The 19205-nt window shown below is 43.1% G+C and overlaps 1 protein-coding gene and 1 long non-coding RNA gene across 4 annotated transcripts in view; one reads left to right on the top strand and one right to left on the bottom strand.

The window, feature by feature from the left end:
- The window catches only part of LOC139566732 (uncharacterized), a 13761-nt gene extending 9578 nt beyond the window's left edge, over nucleotides 1-4183 (bottom strand). For 2 of the 3 annotated variants that reach the window (XM_071388008.1, XM_071388009.1), the window contains exons 1-3: nucleotides 3904-4183; nucleotides 3577-3686; nucleotides 3023-3175 (exon numbers count right to left, since the gene is read on the bottom strand). In XM_071388008.1, coding sequence (XP_071244109.1) covers nucleotides 3023-3175; nucleotides 3577-3686; nucleotides 3904-4183 — 543 coding nt within the window. Of the gene's footprint in view, nucleotides 1-1587; nucleotides 3176-3576; nucleotides 3687-3903 lie in introns of those variants that run through there. The other variant, XM_071388007.1, reaches the window with a different exon arrangement.
- On the top strand, nucleotides 4168-19205 carry LOC139566735 (uncharacterized). The gene is made up of 2 exons (XR_011673138.1): nucleotides 4168-4277; nucleotides 18740-19205. It is a non-coding gene; the product is annotated as an uncharacterized lncRNA (long non-coding RNA).

Here is a 19205-nt window from a genome sequence, read left to right as displayed (position 1 = left end):
CTTCCTAGAGCTGGCCGCCTGGACAAACTGATCAGGGGAGAAGGGCCTTGGTCAGGGAGGTGACCAAGAACCTGATGGTCATTCTGACAGAGCTCCAGAGTTCCTCTGTGGAGATGGGAGAACCTTCCAGAAGGACAACCATCTTTGCGGCACTCCACCAATCAGGCTTTTATGGTAGTGGCCAGATGGAAGCCACTCCTCAGTAAAAGGCACATGATAGCCCACTGGGAGTTTGTCAAAAAGCACCTAAAGGACTGTGATTCTTTGGTCTGATGAAACCAAGATTGAACTATTTGGCTTGAATGCCAAGCGTCATGTCTGGAAGAAACCTGGCACTATCCCTACGGTGAAGCATGGTGGCAGCATCATGCTGTGGTGATGTTTTTCAGTGGCAGGAACTGGGAGACTAGTCAGGATTGAGGGAAAGATTAACAGAGCAAAGTACAGAGAGATCCTTGATGAAAACCTGCTCCAGAGCACTCAGGACCTCCGACTGGGGTGAAGGTTCACCTTCCAAAAGCACAACGACCCTAAGCATACTGCCAAGACAACGCAGAAGTGGCTTCGGGACAAGTCTCTAAATGTCCTTGAGTGGCCCAGCCAGAGCCTGGACTTGAACCCGATCAAACATCTCTGGTGAGACCTGAAAATAGCTGTGCAGCGACACTCCCCATCCAACCTGACATAGATTGAGAGGATCTGCAGAGAAAAATGGGAGAAACTTCCCCAATACAGGTGTGCCAAGCTTGTAGCATCATACTCAAGAAGACTTGAGGCTGTAATCACTGCCAAAGGTGCTTCAACAGAGTACTGAGTAAAGGGTCTGAATATTTAATATATGTAAATGTGATTTCAGTTTTTTTATTCTCAATAAATTGTCAAAAATGTTGCTTTGTCATTATGGGGTATTGTGTGTAGATTGAGAGAAAACAATGTAATCCATTTTAGAATAAAGCTGTAACGGTACAAAATGCAGAAAAAGTCAAGGGGTCTGAATACACTTTGAATGCACTGTCCATTATCATTTCTACAGTTTCGATTTGTAATTTTTATGTATATTGAGTTTGTTTCCCTCCAACCCCAAGAAAATGATATAAAAAATGTATAGCTGTTGTATATGTATATGTTTGACAGCCGTACCCTAGAGTATGACCTCCTGATCTCTTCTCTTTTACAGGGCAGGTCCTCGTAGTCCCTCAGCAGCTCCCAGCTGGTGAGGGTGGTCACTACCTGACCAATGGTTGACTGTGTGATGAGAGAGGTGTGTAAAGACCTCGCAGCTCATCTTCTTCTGGGACTCGACTGCTTCGTCCGTGTGTTGTGGGTGGTGACAACAGCCTCATATGGCTTTGCAGGGCACAGAATTTAATTCTGTTTTGGGTAATGGAACATCTTAACCATAGCCGAGTCAGAATCTGGCGATACGAAGGACCATGTAAAAACGGCTATTCAAGTGCGTCCAGTTGGCTGGAATGGCCTTTAAAAAAAAAAATCTTTATACATGTGTATTGGTTAATAAGCGCTGCCTGGTGTTTTAAGAATATGGTGAGATCAGATGTGATGTATACTAAAGAGTATCAATAAATGAAAAGTCCCATTTTGTGTTTATTAAACAAACCTTTTTTAAATACACCATATAAAAACCACACATGCACGTCTCAACTAAAAATCTGCATGACCTTCATAAACTGCATTCATTTACTCATTAAAAGTGTCTTGGGAAAAATATTCTGTACTTGAACATCATATATCCTACACAGTACAAACACTATGAAACAGACCTTTTAGGCTTATATATCACAGGTCTGGATTCAATATTCTACCCAGTAATATTCAACACTGAAATTTGCTACTCTCGTATTTCCAAATGCATCTGTGGATCTTTTCTGCTGACACCAATTAACATTCATCTTAGTCTTTAATGCAGGGTTTGATCTAAATGTCAGAAGCTATCGAGTGGAATGTTTCATTTCTAGGTCAATCCGTGGAATGTTTTTTTTTCTGCTGGTGTATCCTCTGAGAACCTCTTCTCGTAGCGCTTACAGGCGAACGGCCTTTCTCCCGTGTTGACTTATAAGTGCATGTTCAGTTGGTGTTGGTGGGAGAACCTCTTCTCACACTAGAGGGTTGCTGTTTTCTCCCCTGTGTGGACCCTCTGGTGCCTCTTCAGGTTGCCAGCCTGGGCGAAGCTCATGTGACACTGGGTACAGCTGAAGGGTTTTACCCCTGTGTGGACTCTCTGGTGCCTCTTCAGGTCACCAGCCTGGGTGAAGCGCATATGACACTGGGTACAGCTGAATGGTTTCTCCCCTGTGTGGACCCTCTGGTGGATCTCCACCTTCTGGGAGCTGCTGAAGCCTTTGTTACAGAACATGCAAAGGAACCGTTTCTCTTTACTATTTCCTGATGTGGCTCCCCCTCCTTGTGCTTTGGCCCTTTGATCTTTTGAGTTCAATACCTGATCAAAAAGGTATTGTGAATCGGAAGATGCCATCGGCGTGGACAGTGGGTCGCGATCCCTGAGCGTGTGTAAAGGGGAGTGGGTTGCGACAGTTAGATTGGTCTCTAAGCTTTTTCTGTAGTCTAAGAAGTCATTGGTGTTGCCCTGTGAGTGTCCTTCTCCAAAGTGAGTCTCGTCTGCATTCCATGTCAGAGGAGAGTCACCCTCCACTTTCACAGTCACCTCATCTATGACTATAACCTCCCCTTTCTTATCTAGGGACCCTTCAGCGTTTACATCACTACTGTATTGGTTCCAGTCCCCTCTCATTGGATTAGTCTGTGTATCTAAGCCGACAGGCATGTCACCATGTATCATCTCTGTAGTGTATGAACAAGACGGATCATTGCCAATCTGTAACATGTCACCTAAGTCCTGATGGGACAGTGCCATCCTCGGGCTCGGGTTACCATCAAGTAAATATTCTGAGCGGAGAGCTGGAGGACAGCCCAGTCGCCCCTGACCCATTAAATTCTTGGTGTCGGTCTCTGACTTGAGGACGGCATTCAGCGTTCCACCGACCTTCGTGATGCTGCGTCGGGTCCTTGGCGCCGCTGGGGCGGTGGTAGGGTCCTCCGTGGCTACAGGGGGCACTCCAGCCACTCCAGTCTGAATGTGCTCTCCTTCAGATCTCTCCAGCTTGACCCCAGGACCTGCAGACTCTACATCTGCAGACTGACACAAGAAGGGGGGTTGACGGTATTTTAAAATGTTTATTTAACCTTTATTTAGGTAGGCTAGTCAGTTAAGTACAAATTCTTATTTACAATGATGGCCTACCCTGGCAAAACCCGGGCGACGCTGGACCAATTGTGCGCCGCCCTATGAGACTCCTAATTATGGCCGGATGTCATTCAGCCTGGATTCGAACCAGGGACTGTAGTGACGCTTCTTGCACTGAGATGCAGTGCCTTATGTGCCACTTGGGAGTAGAATTGGGTAACAATGTCGTAGAGAAGTCACACAAGCTCCCTTATGGCAGATAAATGAGGATGTACATGTTTACAGCAAGTGAATAGCTGATGGGAGCCTTTCTGAAATGTACTGTAATTGTTATGTAACACTATTACACTAACCTCTATGACGATAACTTGCTGGGTTGAGGTTCCACTCCCCTCATCAACAGTGATTGGTTGGTCATCTCTCCATGTATTGTGTCCTGCTGGCTTCACAAAGCGCATGTGGCCTCCAGTGAGATGTAATTCACCCAAGAGAGTGATTGGGGGAAAAGAGGTGATTAGGTTAGCTACTGTCAATGCTCAACGTTATATTGCAAGTAATCAGGGGAATTAGGCTATTGCATACTATCCAAAAACTAACCAAGACCCAATTCTGGTTAAAACAAAGTCACATGTGTAGAGGGTAACGGGGCCACCGACCACGCAGCCTCATGCAAAATGTACCTCTTGCAATTCCTCTGTATCGGTCGAGGATCTTGACACTACTGAAACGACTGGCGATGACACGCTCTCGCATTGTCCTTTCTGCGCGCTCCCGTGCCACCTTCTTCAGTTCCAGTAGCTGTAGTTTCCTCCGCAATGCCCTGTTTTCTTTCTGGCTTTGAGTTATTTCCAAACGAAACACTGCATAGTCGTCGTCTACGAGTTTACAGATCTCTGCCACAGCTGCATTCGCTAGCACCTCCATAATGGAGGCTATTTGAGTGTGAAAAACCATAGCCATTGTTAGGTAACTTTAGCAACTAGCTAGTTAGCGTTACCTAGATAACATCTATCAACCAAGTCCTGTCTCCAAAGCGAATTAAACAATACCTCGGGTAAGTTTGTGATGCTATGCGGTTAAATAAGTCATATTTTGAGTTGCAGGGTGTTAATAAACATCTAAATGACAACAAAAACGCAAACGTGGAAATAGTTTTTGGTCACGGCTTACTTCTGTTTACGTCTTCTTCTTTGAGGATTTATCGGCGGACTACACAAAAAATGGTGTATTGTTGCCACCTACTGGGTGTGGTAAAACTGGGAGGTTTTAAAGGGATAGTAAATGCAAAATCAATATTTGGGTCAAATTACCCTTAGCTTCCTTGAGTTGTGTCTGAAGGCCCATGGTGACAGAATCCACAATAATCAATTTTTGTACATATGGCTACAGCCTGGAGTTAGCATATTATAGGGTGTCCACCCACTAAATGCGCTGAGGTGATGAAATTTCACTTCCTTATGTTATAAAATACGTTTTACCGAGACAAATATGATTCTTCATGTTCTATCTCGCTCAGTGGGGTCTAACATATCATTTATTCCTTCATCAATAAAAGACAGTACTGTGCAGCCGTCTTCATCGACCAGGCCAAGGCTTTCGACTCTGTCAATCACCGTATTCTTATCGGCAGACTCAACAGCCTTGGTTTCTCTAATGACTGCCTCGTCTGGTTTACTAACTACTTCTCAGATAGAGTTCAGTGTGTCAAATCGGAGGGCCTGTTGTCCGGACCTCTGGCAGTCTCTATGGGGGTGCCACAGGGTTCAATTCCCGTGCCGACTCTTTATATCTATATATCAATGATGTCGCTCTTGCTGCGAGTGATTCTTTGATCCACCTCTTCTTTGGACACTGTGTTAACAAACCTCCAAACGAGCTTCAACGCCATACAATACTCCTTCCGTGGCCTCCAGCTGCTCTTAAATGCTAGTAAAACTAAATGCATGCTCTTCAACCGATCACTGCCTGCACCCGCCCGCCCGACTAGCATCACTACTCTGGACGGTTCTGACTTAGAATATGTGGACAACTATAAATACCTAGGTGTCTGGCTAGACTGTAAACTCCTTCCAGACTCACATTAAGCATCTCCAATCCAAAATTAAATCTAGAATCGGCTTCCTATTTCGCAACAAAGCCTCCTTCACTCATGCTGCCAAACTTACCCTCGTAAAACGGACTATCCTACCGATCCTTGACTTCGGCGATGTCATTTACAAATTAGCCTCCAATACTCTACTCAGAAAATTGGATGCAGTCTATCACAGTGCTATCCGTTTTGTCACCAAAGCCCCATATACTACCCACCACTGCGACCTGTATGCTCTCGTTGGCTGGTCCTCGCTACATATTTGTCGCCAAACCCACTGGCTCCAGGTCATCTATAAGTCTTTGCTAGGTATAGCTCTGCCTTATCTCAGCTCACTGGTCACCATAGCAGCACCCATCTGTAGCACGCGCTCCAGCAGGTATATTTCACAGGTCATCCCCAAAGCCAACACCTACTTTCGACACCTTTCCTTCCAGTTCTCTGCTGCCAATGACTGGAATGAATTGCAAAAATCACTGAAGTTGGAGACTTATTTTGTGTGTTCTCTACTCTAACAATGAATCCACAGATACAAGGGGAAACCTAGTTGGTTTCTAGTAATCTCTCCTTGTTCAGTCATCTTCTGTGGATTTTACAGTTGAAGTCGGAAGTTTACATACACCTTAGCCAAATACATTTGAACTCAGTTTTTCACAATTCCTGACATTTAATCCTAGTAAAATGTCCTGTCTTAGGTCAGTTAGGATCACCACTTTATTTTAAGAATGTGAAATGTCAGAATAATAGTAGTTTATTTCATTTTTTTTTTATTTCGTCACATTCCCAGTGGGTCAGAAGTTTACATACACTCAATTAGTATTTTGTAACATTGCCTTTGAAATTGTTTAACTTGGGTCAAAAGTTTTTGGGTAGCCTTCCACAAGCTTCCCACAATAAGTTGGGTGAATTTTGGCCCATTCCTCCTGACAGAGCTGGTGAACAGAGTCAGGTTTGTAGGCCTCCTTGCTCGCCCACACTTTTTCAGTTCTGCCCACAAATTTTCTACAGGGTTGAGTTCAGGGCTTTGTGATGGCCACTCCAATACCTTGACTTTGTTGTCCTTAAGCCATTTTGCCACAACTTTGGAAGTATGCTTGGGGTCATTGTCCATTTGGAAGACCCATTTGCAACCAAGCTTTAACTTCCTGACTGATGTCTTGAGATGTTGCTTCAATATATCCACATAATTTTACATCCTCATGAAGCCATCTATTTTGTGAAGTGCACCAGTCCCTCGTGCAGCAAAGCACCCCCAAAGCATGATGCTGCCACCCCTGTGCTTCACGGTTGGGATGGTGTTCTTCAGCTTGTAAGCCTCCCCCTTTTTCCTCCAAACATAACGATGGTCATTATGGCCTAACAGTTCTATTTTTGTTTCATCAGACCAGAGGACATTTCTCCAAAAAGTACAATCTTTGTCCCCATGTGCAGTTGCAAACCGTAGTCTGGATTTTTTTATGGCGGGTTTTGGAGCAGTGGCTTCTTCCTTCCTGAGCGTCCTTTCAGGTTATGTCAATATGGGGCGGCAGGTAGCCTAGTGGTTAAAGCGTTGGACTAGTAACCGAAAGGTTGCAAGATCGAATCCCCGAGCTGACAAGGTAAAAATCTGTCGTTCTGCCCCTGAACAAGGCAGTTAACCCACTGTTCCTAGGCCGTCATTGAAAATAAGAATTTCTTCTTAACTGACTTGCCTAGTTAAATAAAGGTAAATAATATAGGATTTGTTTTACTGTAGATAGATACTTTTGTGCCTGTTTCCTCCAGCATCTTCACAAGGTCCTTTGCTGTTGTTCTGGGATTGATTTGCACTTTTCGCACCAAAGTACGTTCATCTCTAGGAGACAGAACGCATCTCCTTCCTGAGCGGTATGACGGCTGCGTGGTCCCATGGTGTTTATACTTGCGTACTATTGTTTGTACAGATGAACGTACAAGGCATTTGGAAATTGCTCCTTTTTTCTTGCTCTTTTTTCTGAGGTCTTGGCTGATTTCCTTCGATTTTTCCATGATGTCAAGCAAAGAGACACTGAGTTTGAAGGTAGGCCTTGAATTACATCCAAAGGAACACCTCCAATAGGCTAATTGACATCATTTGAGTCAATCAGAAGCTTCTAAAGCCATGACATCATTTTCTGGAATTTTCCAAGCTGTTTAAAGGCACAGTCAACTCAGTGTATGTAAACTTCTGACCCACTGGAAATGTTAATAAGTGAATTATAAGTGAAATAATCTGTCTGTAAACAATTGTTGGAAAAATTACTTGTGTCATGCACAAAGTAGATGTCCTAACTGACTTGCCAAAACTATAGTTTGATAATAACAAGACATTTGTGAGGTGGTTGAAAAACAAGTTTTAATGACTCCAACCTAAGTGTATGTAAACTTCCGACTTCAACTGTATCTCCCTCACTAACTTTAAGTGTCAGCTGTCAGAGCAGCTTACCGATCGCTGCAGCTGTACACAGCCCATCTGTAAATAGCCCATCCAACCAGCTACCTACCTTAATCCCCATATTTGTTTTTCTGCTCTTTTGCACACCAGTATTTCTACTTGCACATCCTCATCTGCACACTTATCACTCTAGTGTAAATTGCTAAATTGTATTTACTTTGCCACTATTGGCCTATTTATTGCCTTACCTCTTTACTTCATTTGCACACACTGTATACAGATTTTTCTATTGTGTTATTGACTGTACGTTTGTTTATCCCATGTGTAACTCTGTGTTGTTGTTTTTGTCGCACTGCTTTGCTTTATCTTGGCCAGGTCGCAGTTGTAAATAAGAACTTGTTCTCAACTGGTCTACCTGGTGAAATATATATTTTTTTTATGTACATTCCGGAAATGTAAAACATCCGATAATAAGCAGCACGCTCTGTTGACAGCAGTGCTTCTTGCAGTGACTTTTGAGGAATTAACATGACACAAGCTGAATTTATTATGAAACGCGTATACTAAAATCTGAAAATAATGTCTCAAAATCGATATCTATCTTACCTCTATATTGTTTTATGTCCTTCGGATTCGAAAATAAAGATGAATTTAGTCCTTTGGATTCTAAAATAAAGATGAATTCAATAGGTGAGCCTGTCAGTTTGTCACAATTCTCACACAGCATCCAGCCTAGCTGACACAATGCTATTTTCAAAATCTTTTTAGCTTTTTTTTCTCTGGCCTCCATTGATTGTCACCCTAATCTTGGCCATTTTACAAGGGTAAAAGCTCCAATAACTTTTAAAAAGATTACCATAGAGAAATTAGGTTTGGACCATTGGTTTTCTTAGAGCAGTACACAATTATCACAACACATGGGTTGTAATATGGCATTTTCCCCCTAGATTGGCTTCCCTGTTGATTTTACCCACGCACCGCTACTGCAATTCAGGAAGTGATTCTAATTATTATATTTTTGACATGAATAGCTTTCCCATCAGTTTATTAATTAGTCTGTATATAAAGGCTCTCACAGGATAGTACACATATCCCAGCTGCACTTGGGTTGGGAGACACTCCACATAAAAAAAAAAACAAGGACAGACAAACTCTTCTCCTTCATGCCATTTACCACACGATTCATTCCTCAGTAGAGCAATGTCGACTTCTTCCAAGACAAAAATGATTCCTTTTGACAGGTGGCACATCAATGCAAGACACATTATATTCATAAATTCGGGTGAGACACGCCTTTTCTGATCAGCAGAAACACACTAAATGGAAACGGATTCACCAAGTCTGGCATAGGCCTACATTTGTTTTTCCAAAAACCGCAGGAATATCAGATACAATGGGATATGATCAGAACTAGACATTTTCCACAACAATTTTTTCTCCTTTTCCCATTCTTTTGGACAAAAATCCACTCATCCTTTTTTCCACTGCCATCCGATTCAAGTTCCACATCGGCTTCCACCTTGTCGCCTAGCCGCACCCACTTCTGTTTACACTGAAGAGAAAGTATCTTATTGGTTGGCGTCATAGCTCAAAGGGTGTGGTTAAATGAAAAAGTTATTTACGCTGTTCTTTGAAATACGGTACTGCTTATTACATTACACATCAAATCTCCTATGATCAGAATATTGTAAGCAGAGAGCAGACTTGTTTAGAAAGAACAGTGTGTTAGCAAGAATAGAGTAGAAAATAATAATAACTTTATTCCATCTACATCACCTCAGTAAGGTCAATATTAAACTGTCCTTTATTCTAGCCTCTCTAAAAAATAGGTACACAAGCCTATTTTAAATGACAAGTTAACAAAGGTTTTATGAATTATGTGGTTAATTACCCTCTTACCCCAAGACACTTCACATGATAACTATAATATGTCAGCTAAAGAATGGTTCCCAGATATCCCCTGTGTACACCTGAAGACACACTGCTACGATTTCTCCCCATTGTGGACACTCCTATGTCTGATAATGTTACTCAGGAATGAGAAGCTCTTGTAACATAGTTTGCACTTGAAGGGCCTCTCCTTAGTGTGAACGGTCTGGTGCATCTTCGCATAGTTCACCTCAGCGAAGCGCTTCACACACGTGGGGCAGGCATACAGCTTGTCGGTGTCCGTCCTAATGCTCGGCCTCCCATGTTGTGACCCAATGACATCGGAGGATGTAGAAGCAGGAGCCACCCTCAGGTGGTTAGTCTTTGAGCGCCCTCCTTGACCTCTAGTATTTGTTTGGGTGTTGTTGGCATTGTGTGCTTGCTGTGTTATAGGCTAGGTACAGACACTGTCTGTATTGGTGGGGTAACTGAGGAAGGCTAGACCCAGATTCAGGCCCAGGCCTTGTATGAACCCAGTCACCAGGCATTAGACGGGACCCTGAAGGAGAAGACATACTTTATTTGTTTTTGGCTTTTTTTTAAAGTGACAAATTCTGTATCACTCACTATACACTATACGTTGTCCGTGTGCATTTTCTGCTGGTGTATCCTGAGGTAGCTCCTCTCCGAGAAACTCTTTCCCCAGTGCGTACAGGCCTTTCCCCCGTGTGGACCTTCAGGTGTATCTTCAGATGGTGCTGGTGGGAGAATCTCTTCTCACACTGGGGGCAGCTGTAAGGCTTCTCCCCTGTGTGGACCCTCTGGTGCCTCTTCAGGTTGGACAATTGGGAGAAACTGGCCCGGCAAAGATGACAGCCGAATGGTTTCTCACCCGTGTGCATCCTCTGGTGGATCTCCATCTGTTTGGGGAAACTGAAGGCTTTCCCACAGAATGAACACGGGAAGCGCTTCTCTTTGCCACTGGATCTGCTGATAGCGTTACTACTACTACTGTCATTTGTCAATGGACTTGTGTAGCCATTAAGTGTTGAGGCACTGATATTGTCTGAGGTCTGGTTTAACAGGAGAGTGTGAGGAGGATGAAGGCCAGGGAGTGTCTGTGTTGTCACAGGGTCCATGTTCCAGTTGATAGATCCCATAGAAGGCAGGCTGAAGGCAGAACCTGTTTGGGGGTAAACCTGAGGCCCCATCAGTCTCTCTGAATCACAACTATAGGAGCAGGACGGAGCATCGCTAGCCGAGTCTGTGTCTGTACTCTCCTGCCGTATACGGACACCTCCCTGTCCCTGCAGACCAAATCTACGCCTTGCCCTGGTCTCAGCCAGTCTGTTGTCATGGCAACTAAGTTTGGTTGTTTTGTGTTCGACTGTCTGTTTCTGGTTGTGGTTAAAGGTGTTGTTCCTCACTCCAGAGTTGAGGACGCTGTCCCATCCACTGACCTCCACTATGTCACCTCTGGTCCTGGCCTGGTCAGTGATGTTGTCTCCTGGGTCCTTGGCTGCACCAGTCTGGGAATCCAAGATGGCCACCCAGTCTCCTCTGTTAGCCTCCAGCAAACCACCTGCAGGAAGAGGTTACAAAATAGACTTTACAAACATGGCAGAGAATTCTACATATGCAGTTTTTTTGTCAATTACCTGGAGTTCATACAATGTGTGTTTTTGTATGTAAACATAAGTTGTATTGATTTCATTTCATGAATAAAGAAAAATATAAAATAATAGCCAGGTGCATCACTATTCCCATTGAAGATCTATTACTGTATGTAGGTTATATGTATTTCTCTCTTACCTTGCTCCCCCATCTTTAGTCCACTCAGCAGATCAATGCTCTCTGGTCCGTCTTCTATTGTCTCCTCTTTGACCAGCAGCAGATCAGGCTTCCCATCCTCCATGTCTACTGACTGTAAGAGATACAGAGTGAGAAGATGTTGGATCAAGAAATCTGATATCAGCACCCTGCTATGGAGCATCTTCTGATTGGGCAATGAGGGATTGATATAAGTACTATGCAAGCATGTTAGTTGATGTGATACTTTGCAAGCGTGTTAGTTGATTTGACTTTCTGACACTCTTTAATGGTTTGATACTTCAAAGGCATGATCCCTCACTTAAGACACAATTAATCAAGAACAGGGGCTGTATCCACAAAGCCTCAGAGTAGAAAATTGGTCGTAAGTGCTGAGAATAGAGACATTTTATTTCTACTCTTATGGGTAAAAATAAAAGCTATGCTTGAAGCCTCTTTAGTCATGAGTCCCACCTGTTCCTAACCAGTTATTTCCTAACCAGAGTTATCAGCGTCTTGATAATATTAAAGGGTAGCGAGTCAGTGGTTCTGGTGCCATAGACAGGAAATTGCTTTAGAGTTGTTGAAATAATGTATTGATATTTCTATATGATCAATATATATATAATATAGACCTACATGCAACAGTATTCCCAGTATTCCCAGCATCCTGGTGTCGTCACTTCCTCTTGAATTTGCCGACGTGTTGCTGTGCGTTTTGTTGCCAACCTTACTTTGCTAGCTGACAACTTTATGTTTTTTTTTCTTCTTCTTTTTAATTACCGTTTATATTTTTAGTTTTTCCATCACAACTTTTTTCCCTCATTCAACTTTTTCACTCCGGACGCTTTATCTGGACATGGTTCGTCAGCACTTTCAACAGCCGAAGCTAAGTAGTAACATTAACATGATGTCTTCTAATTGCAGTCGCTGTACTCATAATATACAGGAGAACGATCGCCTTATGGCGAGGATAGCTGTGCTGCAAGCCCAGTTTCAGACGCAATCGTTAGGCAAGGGTAATTTCAGTGTAGGAAAGGATGAAACAGCGTCTGTGACACCAGTAAGTACAGATAGTAACGTTAGTATAAATCCCCCCGCACAGTCCCCGCAGCCGGACAACTTTCTCATGGCTTCTGGAGGGAAATGCTGTAGGAATGCTCAACCGGTGTCGCTCATTCAGCCGACAGAAACTTTCAACCGGTTTTCCCCATTAAGTAGCGAGTCGGAGTCTGAGGCCGAGTCTTCTCTTGTCTCTACTCCTCCCGTTACGGGGTCTGAGACGCCGAAGGCTCCCACCATTAGCTCTGACAAATTGAAAACCCTAGTCATTGGCGACTCCATTACCCGCAGTATTAGACTTAAAACGAATCACCCAGCGATCATACACTGTTTACCAGGGGGCAGGGCTACCGACGTTAACCTGTCTAGCAAATTGAAAACCCTAGTCATCGCTAGCGGAACTCCTCCCACATTCCACTGAAAAGGCAGAGCGCGAAATTCAAATATTTTTTTTTTGAAATATTTCACTTTCACACATTAACAAGTCCAATACAGCAAATGAAAGATAAACATCTTGTGAATCCATGTCCGATTTTTAAAATGTTTTACAGCGAAAACACCACGTATATTTATGTTAGCTCACCACCAAATACAAAAAAGCACAGACATTTTTCACAGCACAGGTAGCTTGCACATAACCAACCAAACTAACCAAGAACCAACCAAACTAACCAAGAAACAACTTCATCAGATGACAGTCTTATAACATGTTATACAATAAATCTATGTTTTGTTCGAAACATGTGCATATTTGAGGTATAAATCAGTTTTACATCACATCTACCATCAGAAATAGCACCGAAGCAGCCAGAGTAATTATAGAGACCAACGTGAAATACCTAAATACTCATCATAAAACATTTCTGAAAAATGCATGGTGTACAGCAAATGAAAGACAAACATCTTGTGAATCCAGCCAATATTTCCGATTTTTTAAAGTGTTTTACAGCGAAAACACAATATAGCATTATATTAGCTTACTACAATAGCCTACCACACAACCCCATTCATTCAACGCAACGTTAGCGATGGCGAATAAACCAGCAAAATATATTAATTCTTTCACTAACCTTCATAAACTTCATCAGATGACAGTCCTATAACATCATATTACACAATACATATATGGTTTGTTCGAAAATGTGCATATTTAGAGCTGAAATCCGTGGTTATACATTGTGAAAACTTAGCATCTTTTCCCCAGAATGTCCGGATATATTTCTGACACTCACCTATTCTGACCAAATAACTATTCATAAACTTTACTAAAAAAATACATGTTGTATAGGAAATGATAGATACACTAGTTCTTAATGCAATCGCCGTGTTAGAATTCTAAAAATAACTTCAGTACGACATGCAGCTTACGTTATAGCGAGAGAGCGCCCAAAATCTGGGCGCAAACTAATAGTAAACATGTTCGACAGATACATGAAATAACATCATAAATGGGTCCTACTTTTGATGATCTTCCATCAGAATGTTGTAGAAGGGGTCCTTTGTCCAGAACAATCGTTGTTTGGTTTTAGAATGGCCTTTTTCCCACTCGAATTAGCAAGCAAAACTAGCCAAGTGGCGCTAAGCTCTCCTTCGTGAACAAACGCAGAGAACGGAACACGCCAAAACTCCCGAAAAAAATTCTATAATCTGATTAAACTATATTGAAAAAACATACTTTACGATGATATTATCACATTTATCAAATAAAATCAAAGCCGGAGATATTAGACGTCTATAGCGAATGCTTTTCAGAGGCCAATACTGATGAACTTCATGCGTCTTCCTGAACAAAGGAATTCGGGGTCATGTCATTCCAAGCTCTCTCTTTTGACCATAGAAATACCTAGAAACCCCATTTCACCTCTCACAGCCTATTGACATCTAGTGGAAGGCGTATGAAGTGCATGTATAGTCATAAATTTCAAGCAAATTGATAGGGAGGCCCTGGAACAGAGCCTCGATTTCAGATTTTTCACTTTCTGACAGGAAGTTTGCTGCAAAATGAGTTCTGTTTTACTCACAGATATAATTCAAACGGTTTTAGAAACTTGAGTGTTTTCTATCCAATAGTAATAATAATATGCATATTGTACGAGCAAGAATAGAGTACGAGGCCGTTTAAATTGGGCACGATTTTTCCCCAAAGTGAAAATAGCGCCCTCTATCCTCAACAGGTTTAAGGCTAATCTGAAGATGGTGCTGGCTAAAGCTAAAACTGGCGAGTGTAGAGAGTATAGAGATATTGTTATCCACGTCGGCACCAACGATGTTAGGATGAAACAGTCAGAGGTCACCAAGCACAACATAGCTTCAGCGTGTAAATCAGCTAGAAAGATGTGTCGGCATCGAGTAATTGTCTCTGGCCCCCTCCCAGTTAGGGGGAGTGACGAGCTCTACAGCAGAGTCTCACAACTCAATCGCTGGTAGAAAACTGTTTTCTGCCCCTCCCAAAAGATAGAATTTGTAGATAATTGGCCCTCTTTCTGGGACTCACCCACAAACAGGACCAAGCCTGACCTGCTGAGGAGTGACGGACTCCATCCTAGCTGGAGGGGTGCTCTCATCTTATCTACCAACATAGACAGGGCTCTAACTCCTCTAGCTCCACAATGAAATAGGGTGCAGGCCAGGCAGCAGGCTGTTAGCCAACCTGCCAGCTTAGTGGAGTCTGCCACTAGCATAGTCAGTGTAGTCAGCTCAGCCATCCCCATTGAGACTGTGTCTGTGCCTCGACCTAGGTTGGGCAAAACTAAACATGGCGGTGTTCGCCTTAGCAATCTCATTAGGATAAAGACCTCCTCCATTCCTGCCATTATTGAAAGAGATCGTGATACCTCACATCTCAAAATAGGGTTACTTAATGTTAGATCCCTCACTTCAAAGGCAGTTATAGTCAATGAACTAATCACTGATCATAATCTTGATGTGATTGGCCTGACTGAAACATGGCTTAAGCCTGATGAATTTACTGTGTTAAATGAGGCCTCACCTCCTGGTTACACTAGTGACCATATCCCCCGTGCATCCCGCAAAGGCGGAGGTGTTGCTAACATTTACGATAGCAAATTTCAATTTACAAAAACAAAAATGACGTTTTCGTCTTTTGAGCTTCTAGTCATGAAATCTATGCAGCCTACTCAATCACTTTTTATAGCTACTGTTTACAGGCCTCCTGGGCCATATACAGCGTTCCTCTCTGAGTTCCCTGAATTCCTATCGGACCTTGTAGTCATAGCAGATCATATTCTAATTTTTGGTGATTTTAATATTCATATGGAAAAGTCCACAGACCCACTCCAAAAGGCTTTCGGAGCCATCATCGATTCAGTGGGTTTTGTCCAACATGTCTCTGGACCTACTCACTGCCACAGTCATACTCTGGACCTAGTTTTGTCCCATGGAATAAATGTTGTAGATCTTAATGTTTTTCCTCATAATCCTGGACTATCGGACCACCATTTTATTACGTTTGCAATCGCAACAAATAATCTGCTCAGACCCCAACCAAGGAGCATCAAAAGTCGTGCTATAAATTCTCAGACAACACAAACATTCCTTGATGCCCTTCCAGACTCCTTCTGCCTACCCAAGGACGTCAGAGGACAAAAATCAGTTAACCACCTAACTGAGGAACTCAATTTAACCTTGCGCAATACCCTAGATGCAGTTGCACCCCTAAAAACGAAAAACATTTGTCATAAGAAACTAGCTCCCTGGTATACAGAAAATACCCGAGCTCTGAAGCAAGCTTCCAGAAAATTGGAACGGAAATGGCGCCACACCAAACTGGAAGTCTTCCGACTAGCTTGGAAAGACAGTACCGTGCAGTATCGAAGAGCCCTCACTGCTGCTCGATCATCCTACTTTTCCAACTTAATTGAGGAAAATAAGAACAATCCAAAATTTCTTTTTGATACTGTTGCAAAGCTAACTAAAAAGCAGCATTCCCCAAGAGAGGATGGCTTTCACTTCAGCAGTAATAAATTCATGAACTTCTTTGAGGAAAAGATCGTGATCATTAGAAAGCAAATTACGGACTCCTCTTTAAATCTGCGTATTCCTCCAGGGCTTAGCTGTCCTGGATCTGCACAGCTCTGCCAGGGCCTGGGATCGGGAGAGACACTTAAGTGTTTTAGTACTATATCTCTTGACACAATGATGAAAATAATCATGGGCTCTAAACCTTCAAGCTGCATACTGGATCCTATTCCAACTAAACTACTGAAAGAGCTGCTTCATGTGCTTGGCCCTCCTATGTTGAACATAATAAACGGCTCTCTATCCACCGGATGTGTACCAAACTCACTAAAAGTGGCAGTAATAAAGCCTCTCTTGAAAAAGCCAAACCTTGACCCGGAAAATATAAAAAACTATCGGCCTATATCGACTCTTCCATTCCTCTCAAAAAATTTTGAAAAAGCTGTTGCGCAGTAACTCACTGCCTTCCTGAAGACAAACAATGTATACGAAATGCTTCAGTCTGGTTTTAGACCCCATCATAGCACTGACTGCACTTGTGAAGGTAAATTACCTTTTAATGGCGTCAGACCGAGGCTCTGTATCTGTCCTCGTGCTACTAGACCTTAGTGCTGCCTTTGACACCATCGATCACCACATTCTTTTGGAGAGACTGGAAACCCAAATTGGTCTACACGGACAAGTTCTGGCCTGATTTAGATCTTATCTGTCGGAAAGATATCAGTTTGTCTCTGTGAATGGTTTGTCCTCTGACAAATCAACTGTACATTTCGGTGTTCCTCAAGGTTCCGTTTTAGGACCACTATTGTTTTCACTATATATTTTACCTCTTGGGGATGTTATTCGAAAACATAATGTTAACTTTCACTGCTATGCGGATGACACACAGCTGTACATTTGAATGAAACATGGTGAAGTCCCAAAATTGCCCTCGCTAGAAGCCTGTGTTTCAGACATAAGGAAGTGGATGGCTGAAAACGTTCTACTTTTAAACTCGGACAAAACAGAGATGCTTGTTCTAGGTCCCAAGAAACAAAGAGATCTTCTGTTAAATCTGACAATTAATCTTGATGGTTGTAAAGTCGTCTCAAATAAAACTGTGAAGGACCTCGGCGTTACTCTTGACCCTGATCTCTCTTTTGACAAACATATCAAGACTGTTTCAAGGACAGCTTTTTTCCATCTACGTAACATTGCAAAAATCAGACATTTTCTGTCCAAAAATGCTGCAGAAAAATTTATCCATGCATTTGTTACTTCTAGGTTAGACTACTGCAATGCTCTACTTTCCGGCTACCCGGATAAAGCACTAAATAAACTTCAGTTAGTGCTAAATACGGCTGCTAGAATCCTGACTAGAACCAAGAAATGTGATCATATTACTCCAGTGCTAGCTTCCCTACACTGGCTTCCTGTTAAGGCAAGGGCTGATTTCAAGGTTTTACTGTTAACCTATAAAGCGTTACATGGGCTTGCTCCTACCTATCTTTCCGAGTTGGTCCTGCCGTACATACCTACACGTATGCTACGGTCACAAGACGCAGGCCTCCTAATTGTCCCTAGAATTTCTAAGCAAACAGCTGGAGGCAGGGCTTTCTCCTATAGATCTCCATTTTTATGGAACGGTCTGCCTACCCATGTGAGAGACGCAGACTCGGTCTCAACCTTTAAGTCTTTACTGAAGACTTATCTCTTCAGTAGGTCATATGATTGAGTGTAGTCTGGCCCAGGAGTGTGAAGGTGAACGGAAAGGCTCTCGAGCAACGAACCGCCCTTGCTGTCTCTGCCTGGCCGGTTCCCCTCTCTCCACTGGGATTCTCTGCCTCTAACCCTATTACAGGGGCTGAGTCACTGGCTTACTGGTGCTCTTTCATGCCGTCCCTAGGAGGGGTGCGTCACTTGAGTGGGTTGAGTTACTGACGTGATCTTCCTGTCTGGGTTGGCGCCCCCCCCCCCCTGGTTTGTGCTGTGGTGGAGATCTTTGTGGGCTATACTCGGCCTTGTCTCAGGATTGTAAGTTGGTGGTTGAAGATATCCCTCTAGTGGTGCGGGGGCTGTGCTTTGGCAAAGTGGGTGGGGTTATATCCTTCCTGTTTGGCCCTGTCCGGGGGTATCATCGGATGGGGCCACAGTGTCTTCTGACCCCTCCTGTCTCAGCCTCCAGTATTTATGCTGCAGTAGTTTGTGTCGGGGGGCTAGGGTCAGTTGGTTATATCTGGAGTACTTCTCCTGTCTTATCCAGTGTCCTGTGGGAATTTAAGTATGCTCTCTCTAATTCTCTCCTTCTCTCTTTCTTTCTCTCTCTCGGAGGACCTAGGACCATACGTCAGGACTACCGGGCATGATGACTCCTTGCTGTCCCCAGTCCACCTGGCCTTGCTGCTATTCCAGTTTCAACTGTTCTGCCTGCGGTTATGGAACCCCTACCTGTCCCAGACCTGCTGTTTTTAACTCTTAATGATCGGCTATGAAAAGCCAACTGACATTTATTCCTGATTATTATTTGACCATGCTTGTCACTTATGAACATTTTGAACATCTTGGCCATGTTCTGTTATAATCTCCACCCGGCACAGCCAGAAGAGGACTGGTCACCCCTCATAGCCTGGTTCCTCTCTAGGTTTCTTCCTAGGTTTTGGCCTTTATAGGGAGTTTTTCCTAGCCACCGTGCTTCTACACCTGCATTGCTTGCTGTTTGGTGTTTTAGGCTGGGTTTCTGTACAGCACTTCGAGATATTAGCTGATGTACGAAGGGCTATATAAACTTGATTTGATTGATTGAT

The sequence above is a fragment of the Salvelinus alpinus genome, chromosome 39, assembly GCF_045679555.1.
Source record: "Salvelinus alpinus chromosome 39, SLU_Salpinus.1, whole genome shotgun sequence".
In the NCBI taxonomy this organism is placed as follows: domain Eukaryota; kingdom Metazoa; phylum Chordata; class Actinopteri; order Salmoniformes; family Salmonidae; genus Salvelinus; species Salvelinus alpinus.
The sequence above is the reverse complement of the archived record's forward strand: the minus strand, read 5'-3'. Positions and strand labels throughout refer to the sequence as shown.